The sequence below is a fragment of the Aptenodytes forsteri genome, unplaced genomic scaffold (genome assembly GCF_000699145.1).
Source record: "Aptenodytes forsteri isolate BGI_AS27 unplaced genomic scaffold, ASM69914v1 Scaffold2, whole genome shotgun sequence".
Classification (NCBI taxonomy): domain Eukaryota; kingdom Metazoa; phylum Chordata; class Aves; order Sphenisciformes; family Spheniscidae; genus Aptenodytes; species Aptenodytes forsteri.
Genome location: NW_008795695.1, coordinates 15,894,038 through 15,905,783, shown reverse-complemented (window position 1 = coordinate 15,905,783; position 11,746 = coordinate 15,894,038). Strand labels below are relative to the sequence as shown.

Below are 11,746 nucleotides of genomic sequence, written 5' to 3'. Positions count from 1 at the left end.
CCCCCCCGAGCAGCATGCCCCACACCCCCCAAGCAGGCTCTCCCTCCATCCCCTGCACCCATCCCTGACCCCACAGACCACCGTCCCCCTCTCCCCGCCCCAGACCCATCTTGCCCTGCTGCCAGAGCAAGCTGGCAGGACTCCGCTGCTGCTGCTGCTCTCTCTGCTTTCCAGCACACACAGGGTGGGATTTAACAGAGGATGTCACCAGGGTGCCCGGAGCCCTCCGAGGAGCAAGGGGGGCTGCAAGGGGGAGAGCCGAGGCAGCAGCCTGGTGAGCTCTCAGCTTTAGCACTGAGACCACAATGGCAGCGGTGCCTTCCTCCCCGAAGACGCCTCGGTATAGCTTGGAGAAGGGAAAGCCCACTCAGCTTCTAGGGGCTCAGCCTCTCCCCACCCTGGCACCTTCTCCATTTCCACAATTAAAACTTTCCCTTGCTATTTTGCCAGGCCGATTTTTGTTGAGGCTGTTATTTCAGTGACAGCAATACCACAGTAACTTGATTTAGGTGAGTAACCGAGCAAGTACGATTGACCAGCATGCTCTCTGCCAAAAGCATTAAACAAAGACCAGAACAATAATTCAAAGTTATTAAATTGCCTGAATGAAATTTTCTACTAGCCCTACTCATGAATCTCCACCTATGGAAGAGCAGACTTAACCACCAAGTTACACAGTGCACACACGGGCGCACACACACGCACGATGCTGTCTGCAGTGTGTTTCCTCTTGTTTTGCAATACTTTCAGCATAATTTTTTTTCTGAGTTAAAAACAAAGTAGCAGCAGGAAGAACTGGTCTATTCCTTAATTATATGAGTAAAAGAAAAAAAATTGGGAAACCTGATGGAAGCCAGATGCTTACCGAGAGTTCAAAAAAAAGTGCTTTTTCTCACATACAGAAAAAAAAAAAACCAAAAAAACCCACCACATTTATTTATTTATTTATAAGTTTGTCTTGCTTTTAGGGCAGGGTTGCTAGCACACATTTTCCATAGTCCTCTGATACTTTGCCATGGCCTAGAGGGAGCAGCCAGCCCCATGGGGAATTTCACAGCCCCCCGCCTGCCCTCGAGGACCTGCGTGAGCCAGGCACACGTACCCCCTCAGCAACTGCAGCGAGAAGTCACCCAGGCAAACTAGCTTCTCATAGTTTGGAGTTTTACAGCCAGCTTTTATGGATAAGCCAGCCTGACAGATCACATCTTTTCCCGCTCCCCATCACCCTTCTGTCCTCCATCCTTGCTTTGCCTGGAAGCTGCAATATTGGCATCTCCCAGAGCTACAGCACCTTCAGGAAGCTGAACTCCTTGTTACCTCTCACTCTTCCCCCACCTCTTTTCTGCATTTAAAACATAGCCTTAGACCTTTGCTTTCACTGGTTGATGTGGTACCCCATCAATTAAAAGGACGATCTCTTTAAGACAGTAACTTCGGTGACAGTTAACTATCTCCTGAAAAAGCAAGTACAACTGTAACCAGTAACTTGCAGATCCCAAAACAAGCACGGAGAGCACCAGCCATGGCAGCTCCGTACCTGCAGAGCCTGAGGTCAGCGACATCAACCAGCAACACCGCGAGCACACAAACATTACGCTGCCCGCGCAGCTTTGCGGCAAGGTGCCGCGGCATAGAGACACGTACGCGCTTCAGAAAGCCATCTAAATTCGCTTACATCTGTCATTGTCATTTTGGTCAGCAATGGCATCTTCCAGAGCGACAGACTTTGGCTTCTTTTCACTGTTTCCTTTCAAGTTTTCCCAGTCTGCCTGGCTGAATCTGCAGACCTCTGAGTCTTTGGTAGCTGTTTGGCCTTCTCTCTCTTTCATCTCCAACTCTGAGAAGCGCATCATTGCACGCTAGAAAGAGAATTGATATGAAAAAAAAAGTCTTGCGATAAAAGCTACTTCATTTACCTTACCTTATATGAAAGCATTTCCAAAGAAAAATCGGCTCAAAACCAAGGTTTGAGCTAGATAGCTAGGGTAGGAGTTTAACACACCTGACTTGTAAAACAGTGTTCTAGCATCTATATGCAAATAGCCACACAATTCTTTCATATATAAGTGTGTGTGTGTATATATATAAGATATATATAAACGTATACTGTATATAAAACAAAAACATTCCATTTTGGAGGTAAAAAGAGACAAAAACAAAAAGAAAAAAAAAAACAACACAAAACCGTACAATGAATAAAGACGACCATGGCCCACAAACTTCCCTTTGTGTATTTGGAAATGAAATTTAACTCAAAGGTTTATGTAAGAGTCTAGTAATAAAAATTTGAAGAACTGACCTCACAGTAAGCAGCAGGTAGACATAAAATACTGTCCTCTTGTAATCCTTCCATCTATGTAATTAAAATGGGCACTCAATGGATCATTTAGATAATTTCATCCATTTTTATAAGCATAAACCAATTCTTTTCTTAACAATGCAAAACAATTTGGCTTAACTCATCCCTTCATTAAAAGTAAAATACCTTAAGGATATTCCTATACAGTATCTGTCTGTCATCCCTCAGCATCAACCTTCAGTACCGCTCCTACTCTTTCCTAACGCGTTCGCTTGGCGCAAACGTTGCCTGAGACCCGCTAATGCATGGCTGCGACTCCTCTCCATCAAACGGCACGTTTGGCATACTAATCACAACTTCTGGGTACGCTTTGCTAGCTGGCACTACAGGCCAGCCGAGAAATTACAGCCATCGCTAGCGCCAAGGTAACATGCATGCCTGTCCGACTCCCCTCTGTAACTGCACAAACATTTCATACGTACATTAACATTTTTATCAGATCTTAGTAAAAGCCCTTTAAAGCTTACTAGCGCGTACATATGTAAAAGCCATACATACTATTCTTTACATCGCCTCGCTCTCATTAACAAACTTACTTTGCTATTTAAAACCGTTTCTGGCGAGTATGCCCTAGCAAAAAAATTTCTGATTTCCCCACCTGCGTTGCTTCTCTCAACTTTAACACTTGACTGCGACTTGCAACAGAGAAATAACGACAAAAAGCGCGGCGGTCGTTGGACCGCGCGGACTCACCTGCAACGCCCGCTGCTCCCGGCTGAGCTGGCTGGAGTCCGCGTACAGTTCGGTCGTCACACACTTGAATCGATCACCTACGTAACCGGCAGAGTTTGCGATCCTCTTGGCCAACTTAGAGGGCTTGGGTTTCAATATTTTGCCATCGGCAGATTCTGCGTCGTCGGCTCCGTCTTTGGTATATGTCTGGTTGGCGTCGATGCTCGGCGGTGCGGTCCCCATGCAGAATGGCTTCGCGTCCTCCTGCACCTTGCCAAAAGCCAGAGCCGGAGCATCGCTCTCGTGAGCGCTTTCCAAGAAAGCAGGAGAAGGCTGGACCGTCACTCTCTCTTTAGGCTGGCTCACAGATAAATCTTCTTTCCTTAAGCCGAACACCGATGAACTCTGGGCTTGCTTGAAATTATAGGTTTCATGAAGATCATTATTTCTTCCAAACTCCTCTCTCGTTACAATAAAATCTCTGTGCTGCGACGCCTGCTCTACCTTGTGCTTTGTAGGGTCATTAGCCTGATTACTGCTTTCCGCAGCAAAGCCGGCTTTCTCACAGATAAATCTTCTTTCCTTAAGCCGAACACCGATGAACTCTGGGCTTGCTTGAAATTATAGGTTTCATGAAGATCATTATTTCTTCCAAACTCCTCTCTCGTTACAATAAAATCTCTGTGCTGCGACGCCTGCTCTACCTTGTGCTTTGTAGGGTCATTAGCCTGATTACTGCTTTCCGTAGCAAAGCCGGCTTTTGTTACGTTTGCTTCGCTTTTAGCCTCTTGCTCGTCTCGCAGAAGATCCGGGAAGAGGTGTTTGTCACTTTTGGCCAAGTTTTTACTGTGGCCGGAGCTCTGGTGCAATTTCACGCTCTTGTCACCAGGTACTTCAAAATGCATCTTCCCGCTGCTCTCCAGGAGCTCCGGCAACCGGCCCCGCAGAGCCGGGTCCTCATAGCGGACCCTCTCGTGAGACCGCGACCTCCTTTCCACCTTCTCCTCCTTATTGATCTCCAAAGCCGAATGCTGCAGCAGCATGGGGTGCACCATCCCCATCCCCAGCGCGTCCTGGTAGGTCATGAACTCCCCCCGCCCCGCCGGCAGGCTGTAGGGGAGGCCGGGTTTGGGAGCCAGGTGGCCGGGGTAGAGGCTGCCCTTGGGCAGCAAGACGGGGTGCGGATACACGTGTCCTTTCCCGTGGAGGGAGAGAGGGCTGATGGCTATCCCCTCCGGCACCGGGTACGGGAGGTAACTCCTGGGGTAGGGCAGAGGCGGGGAGCGAAACGCCTCGTTGGGCGGCAGGAAGATGGGGCTGGAGGCCAGGGCGGTCTCGTTCGCCTTGAAGTTGGCTTCCTGGCTGCAGGATTTGGCCACCTTATTGCTGTGTTTTGCGGGGGTGGCGACAGGCTGCCCGACGTGCTGTATGACTGAGGCGGTGCTCTCCGCGGAGCTCCTGGCCATCTTGGCGCAATCCACGTTGGCGTTGGGAGCCGGCGATGCCGACGCCGGCCGCCCCCCGGCCGACACCATCCCCGAAACACTGCCGACGACTGCCTCCGTGCCGCCCATCCTGGGGCAGGAGGAGCTCCGCTGCTGCGGAATCACCCAGTCCAGCGCCTTGTTTTTCAGCTGGACGCTCTTCCCGCTCTCCTCACCGGGGCTGGGACCAGGAACGATCCAGGAGGAGGGTGCCGTGCTGATAATTTCAGGCCTGTAGATGGGGCAGCCATTCCCGGGAGAAATGGTTTCTTTCTGAACGATGTCGCCGCTGGGCAAGTGGGTTCCCCCTCCCGCCCTGCTGTGCACCAGCACCGTTGGCGTCATTTTCTTACCATGGTCTGACTTGCCGACAGTTTCCGCGTCGATGACTTTCGCCGACAAGTCCAGTGGTTTGTCGGTGACGTCTTTGGTCGGGGTCTGCTTTTCCAGGAGCGGGGGGGACCTGCCGTCTTTCCGGTCGTGGCCAGCTTTCCTCGCATGGGGGGCAGCCGGCGGGGGCGCCTCCCCGGCGTCGCTGCCTTTGGGAAGCTTCCCGTTGGAGAGGCGGGAGGGTGAGGGGGGAGGGTGGAAATTCCCCGCCGACATTCACGTAGGTTTTTGGGAGGGTAACGGCGGAGGAGGGAGAGGTGGGGATCCTGGGGAAGGGTTTGTGGGAAGGCATAGGCGTCCCCAACCTGGGTGGGCAGGGGAAGGCGGGGGGATGGCCGGGGTGAGTGCGGCAGCAGGAGCGCGGGGTCTGCCGCCGACATTCACGTAGGGCTTTGGGAGGGTAACGGCGGAGGAGGGAGAGGTGGTGATCCTGGGGACGTGTTTGTGGAAATCGGCATAGGCGTCCCCAACCTGGGTGGGCAGGGGAAGGCGGGGGGATGGCCGGGGTGAGTGCGGCAGCAGGAGCGCGGGGTCTGCCGGCATGTTGGCGGGGGCCGGCTTGGCGGCAGGGACCCGGGGCTGCTTGCTGCTCTGGATGTGGGGGTAGGCGTGCGCATCAACAGGGGTGCCGGGGCTGACACCCATCTTCCATGACAAGCTCTTATCCGGACAGTGCACCAAAGGCGGGATCGCCGGTGAAGCTGAAGCAGTCGAGAGCCTCATGGGTGACGCCAGCGACGAAGGGATGTGGGGGGCAACGTAGTGGGAGGGAGGCAGGTATAAAAAACGTTCACCGTTCGTACATACGGGCGAGTAAGCCAGGTGCTGCGGTAAGCTGTAGGTGGACTGCTGAGGTAGCAATGCCTTGTACATGTTCAACGAATACTTATTTGGTGAGTCAAGGAAAGGGTATATGGTGGGTGTTGCGCCCTCCATATAGGGGTTTACCCAGGGGAGCCTTAGGTAACTAGCACCATTGACACCGAGGGGACTCTGCTTGTCACCTGCAGCTCGGTCCAAACCCAGTGTTTCCCCTGTTGGGACAGAGTTTTTTTGTATTCCAGGTGGCGTTTTGTAGATAGCGCTGAAGCCATTTGGGGCTTTTCCAGAGACAGCTGCGTTTTCTACTGCTTCGGGGGGATTAGATTTAAACTGTATCTCTGGATTTCTTTCAGGAGTAAATCCGAGCCCGGCTATCGAACTCGTAGCATCTCGTGATTTTTCCGAACCGAGTCCGCACAAGCTGGAATAGACAATACTATTGGGGACTCTGAGTCCTTCTCGCATGAGTCCAGACCTGTCCATACTCAGAGCTGCGAGACTGTCAATGCGATGTGCTGTAGTTGCATCCACCTTTACAGAACAAGAAGTATGTTACTTTCACATTTCGCTACAATGACTACCGCTCAAGCTACAGACATGTTAGCATTTGGAAGAGAAACAATACCAGTGCAAACACACTGTTAGTCGTGAGAACATACAGAGGCTGATCGGGCTGGAGAACGGGACAACAGGAACCTACGGAGCAATATGTATCACCGCAAACATCCATACAAATCTCTCCGCATCCAGAATTCACCAGCTAGAAACAAAGGCCTGAGGACCCATAGCCCAAGCAGCCAGAAGCGGCCCAGAGACAATGCTCGGTGGCACCGTTCCCGTGCGGCAACCGGCTCCTCAGCCCCAGCCCAGCCAGAGCAAGAGGATGTGGGCAGGGGCATGGAGAGCGGGAAGGGAAGGATGGAGAGCCTCTCCTCCTCCTCCTCCTCCTCCAGAACCTCTCCCTCCGCTGCAGCTCTGCTCCAGGGCTCACTACCGCCACACGATTCACAGGGCGAGGCGTCTGAGGATGCAGCACGAAGAAAGATCCACCGTTGAATTTCTTCCCCACTCGCCGCTCCCCACATACACTCACAGGAGAAAACCATCAACTTTGCTGAAACGTTGATGTATTTAACGCTTACATGAACTATTTTTGTTACGCAGGCCCATATGCTGCGTGACATTACCCATTATGGAGCAAAAGTAAGAATATGATGTCCTACAACACACACCACAAAGTCAGCATCAAGAGATTAACAAGATAAATAAAGTCCCATTTCACTGTTTCAGAGAAACAACTCATATGTGCCCAAGCCTGGCTAGAGCTGCAACAGAAAGGTATTTTAATAATTTCTCCAAATGGATCATGTAATAACACCCAGAGGTGGGAGACAGGGTGGGGAGGACAAGCACGGATTCAGCTGCAGCATGAAGCTATTAACTTCTTACCACGCTGTGATTCAGGTGATTTTCTTCCCTCAACTCCAGTCTGCTTTTCGGTGCATCGCCATCGTTAACGGGAATTTTCCTATTAAAAAACAGCAGCTTACTATTTGAAAACATCCTGCGCATCTCAGATCAGTACAAGATTACATCACCTCCATATTTTGATTCCCCTAGAGAAGTCCCATATAATACTGTACTTCTCCTCCTCCGTACCCATGCACAGCGACTACTTTAGAAAGCAATGACCGTTTGAAAACAAGTATAAAGGGTTTTCACAGCAAGAACACACCGAGCACACCTCAGAGCAGCCTCTTCCAACACAAGTGATCTTTGTCAAGGTTTTCTATTCTGCCCCTTGCCCTTTTTTTTTTCCAAGGAGAGAATACACTATTTTAAACATACCCTGTTCATGTACCATCCATAAACGCTGCCGATGAGAAAATTAAAACACACACGCTAATATCATACGAACGTCAGCTGTTCCATGCTAAAGAGGGAGCTGCACATCTGTGCCATACCAGTGTTGCAGCACTGGGACTTGTTATCACAGAAAGCACCAACAGAGAATATACCTTAGTGCCAAATTTCAAATCCCAGGGATAAAAATCGCTGACATGCAGCAGAAGGAAAGTTTCAGCATTACCCAAAAGAACTCCTTTCAATCAAAGAGCTTAAAGGCACATCATCACCTTAAGGCAGAAATTAAGATTTTCATGTATTTGTTTATTCATTTTTAAAAGATTCACCTTTCCTGCAAGTAACACGTAAAAACATTATGCCTAAATAACTGAGAGGAAAGCAGGGAGAGACTAAGAGGAAAACAGGGAGAGAGGGTACGAAGCCAGAGCAAGAGGTCTGGCCGTTTTCCTCCAGTTTATGTCTGCAAATAGTTTTTCCCTGCAAAGACCAAAAACTTTCCCCAGCTTCTGGGAGGCTTTTCACACAATGGTGAGAACGTGGGCTCAAAGAAAAGACAGAAAAACACTAAAACTACACAAAATTGGCACAGAGAACCACAGGTGTACCTGCAGCTTCTGTTCAGTGTCGTTTCACTTTTTAAAAAGCTGGGGTTTAAGGGAAGAGGACACCGGCCAGTGCCCGCGTCACCCCATTGAAAATTATTAGAGACTGTAATTTTAATCACTGAATGAATGATATTCAGCAGGAAAAAAAGATGGCAAGGAAAAGAAATTCACTTGTGCGAGATGGAAAGGCTGCTGTTCCTATTTCACAGGACAAGCTGTTGGTCCGAAGGCGGGGAACGCCAAGCTGCAGGCAGGAGCCCCTCTGCCGTACAGAGTCACCGCAAGAACGTGTGCACTATTTGGTTTAATTCCCCTTCACAAATACGAAATAATAAATTAATTGTAAAAGCGCGTTTAAAGGCTGCTTTGGGGAGTAATCTCTTTAAAGGGCGTCCCCGCTTCACTGACCCAGGTTGCCTGTTAAATAGTAAATCAGCGGCTGCTCTACCGCTCTCAGGCACGTCTTGTTTCTCCCTCCCCACTCCCCCTCCAAGCTGGGCTGATCTCGATGCAAGGCGGCACCTATCTACTCCAGCATTAGGGAAGCGAGCGAACTCCAAGACCTCATGCTGCAGAATTAGTGTGGTTTAACTTGCCAGAAGCTTAAATATTTACCTGTCTTCATTAATTCCACACATGCGGACCCTTTCATTGCTCATCCAGCTATGAACGTTGCCATACAGGGGAGTTGCAGAAAGCATGACGTCTTCTTAGAAATCGACGCTTTTCTTCACGGTTTTATATTCTACTTAAAAAAAAAAAAAAAAAGAAAAGAAAAAAAAATTTGAGCAGATTTGTCTAGGAGGAAGTGCAAACATCACGGCGGAGCAGCCAGCCTCCCTCCGGGTAATTAATAATGAATGCAGGATTGGTGCGGGGAGTGAGCTGCCTACGTTAACCGCTAAGGGAGATACCCTGCAATAAAGGAGCAAATTGAGGGCATTTATAGGTCAGAGGAGATGGATCTTTTCCCCAGCGCACATCCAGAAAATTAAGAATCATTCCAGGCTATCGACAAATAAAAGTTTCTCCACTGCATTTCATTTGAACAAGAAATGACTCAGCCGGCCAAGTATACACCAGTCCCCAAACCTTCATCTCACACAGGCTGAACCATGGAGGGAGACCCCACAGGCTGGGGGAACATGCAAAACTACCCACAGGCGCTCACAAAAGCCCTGCATTAGGAACGCACAGGAGCAGGAGTGCATCACAAGAACAGCCACATACCGTGTGTATTAGCTACGCTGATTGCTGATAAAGCTTTCACGCGAGGACTTAAAACTGAAGAGACGCTGCTATAGAAGAGATCTAAATAAAAACCTCCCCTTTAGCATCTGCACATGACTAACTTGGAGAAAGGGGTTAAAAATAGTAAGCGGGTTGGCGAGCTCCCCACCCCTTGATTTGATTAAGCACCGAGCTCTGGTGGCTTCTGCATCAGAGCTGCTGCTGCTGCTGCTGCTGCTGCTGCTGCTGCTGCGAGTGCTTTCAGTAATTCAATGATGCCTGCTCACTCCAGGGAAAGAAATCATTAGCGGGCTCGCTGGAGAAGTATTAGCAGTCCAAGAGGATCGGCGCCGTGTGCAGCCAGAGAGGCAGGTGAAAGGTAACCGCATTTTCGCGTCCAGCAGTGGAGAGGGAAAGGCTTTTCCTCCCCTCTACCTTGCCTAATGCCACCTCCGCTCACATTAAATTCTAGTTTGCTGCATGAGCGAAGTGTCAGGACAAGCTGCGTTTTATTAACAGGATTATCGCGGCGCATGATTTATTCCAGTGCAAGATTTTAATTGCTCTTCGGAGGTTGAGTCGTTTCTTTTGACTGAGCTTCAGCCTGCATCCTGCTGCTAAATGCTGGGTTAATAAGTAGGGGGAGCCTTTAATGCACAGGATATCCCTCAGCTCTTCCTCTCTCACAAAAATAGAAGCCTTTAAGCGGGAGGCATGATACTCCTTTTACACACACACACCACACACACAGCTCACTCCAGGGAAAGAAATCATTAGCGGGCTCGCTGGAGAAGTATTAGCAGTCCAAGAGGATCGGCGCCGTGTGCAGCCAGAGAGGCAGGTGAAAGGTAACCGCATTTTCGCGTCCAGCAGTGGAGAGGGAAAGGCTTTTCCTCCCCTCTACCTTGCCTAATGCCACCTCCGCTCACATTAAATTCTAGTTTGCTGCATGAGCGAAGTGTCAGGACAAGCTGCGTTTTATTAACAGGATTATCGCGGCGCATGATTTATTCCAGTGCAAGATTTTAATTGCTCTTCGGAGGTTGAGTCGTTTCTTTTGACTGAGCTTCAGCCTGCATCCTGCTGCTAAATGCTGGGTTAATAAGTAGGGGGAGCCTTTAATGCACAGGATATCCCTCAGCTCTTCCTCTCTCACAAAAATAGAAGCCTTTAAGCGGGAGGCATGATACTCCTTTTACACACACACACACACACACACACACACGCCAGTAACGGGCGATTGACCACTGGGAGTTTAATGCCTAACGTCTCCCAAAGCATCCATGCTTCCCCAGCAAACTCATTTCCTTTGTCAGGCTACAAAATATGCAAATGATCACTTTGGCATTTAATGGGGAAGAAGCCCAGATTGGGCCTTGAACACAATACTTCACACACGTTCAGAGAGGTTTAAGAACTGAAACGGCAGGAAAGCCTTGTTCCCCAACACTTTTTTCTCCCCTCCGAGAGGCCTTTTGTGCAAAACTCCACGTCTGGAACAAATGTATATTAATGAAACGGCGTGTTGACCCTCCTCTCTCCAGAACGGTTAGCTTTCCCTAATGAAGTCCGCAAAAATCGCTGCAAGGAAACAAAAATCCACGGAGACTGGATACCGCGCTATCATTCAAAAGGAGTTATTTCACTGGAAAGACGGTTTCTGGACAGATTTACTGGTTTCCAGATGCACCGCTCGTAATGTTTTCAATAGAGGCAGCAGCAGCATGGAGAGAGTGATTTAGGGTTTTACATAAGGTTAGTAGCCGCCCCATGCACTGCCTCACCCGTGAGGGACGGATGCCGGCTCGGAGGAGATGGGCCTCGGCGGCCCACAGCCCCACTCCCCGCTTTCCTTCGGGGGTACGTGAGGCCAACCCATGCTGCTCCTCGGAGGGGCCACCTGTGCCAGCCTGGTTTCCTCAGTGGAAGTGTATCGTTAAGATAAGGCGCGGTGCCTGAATTAGAGCCCGTCAATCCCCTGACATGTGCAGATAGCAAAACGCTGAAGTTGCATGGGGGGCCGAGAGCTTCCCCAGCCACAGCGGGTAATCTGGAGGCCCCACGTCCCACCACCCCTGGAGAAGGGCAAAGCCTGCCAGGGTGCAGGACGTGGGGAGGCAGCGAGATGTCCCAGGGCCCACCCGGGCAGCTCAGAGCCCGCGCCCCGACAGCTGCCAGCCCTTTTTTCCCCCAAAAGCTGCCCCTTGGCGCTCGCCGCCCCGGGTTCGCGCGTGTGTGCAGTTATAATCACCGCCCTGATGAACTTCTTGTGAACTGTTTAAAAGTGGAGGTCTGCTGAACGAGCAGCGGCGCCACTG

General features: G+C 50.2%; 1 protein-coding gene across 1 annotated transcript in view; it reads right to left on the bottom strand.

Annotated features, from left to right (window-relative positions):
- BCOR (BCL6 corepressor) overlaps positions 1–8,941 on the bottom strand; it is a 41,568-nt gene extending 32,627 nt beyond the window's left edge. The window contains exons 1-7 of the mRNA XM_019473073.1: positions 8,814–8,941; positions 7,177–7,255; positions 5,268–6,258; positions 3,736–5,090; positions 3,053–3,535; positions 2,300–2,353; positions 1,676–1,859 (exon numbers count right to left, since the gene is read on the bottom strand). Of these exons, the coding sequence (XP_019328618.1) occupies positions 1,676–1,859; positions 2,300–2,353; positions 3,053–3,535; positions 3,736–5,090; positions 5,268–6,258; positions 7,177–7,255; positions 8,814–8,899 (3,232 nt within the window). The 5' untranslated portion in view covers positions 8,900–8,941. The remainder of the gene's footprint in view (positions 1–1,675; positions 1,860–2,299; positions 2,354–3,052; positions 3,536–3,735; positions 5,091–5,267; positions 6,259–7,176; positions 7,256–8,813) is intronic.
- Between the last annotated feature and the right edge of the window lie 2,805 nt (positions 8,942–11,746).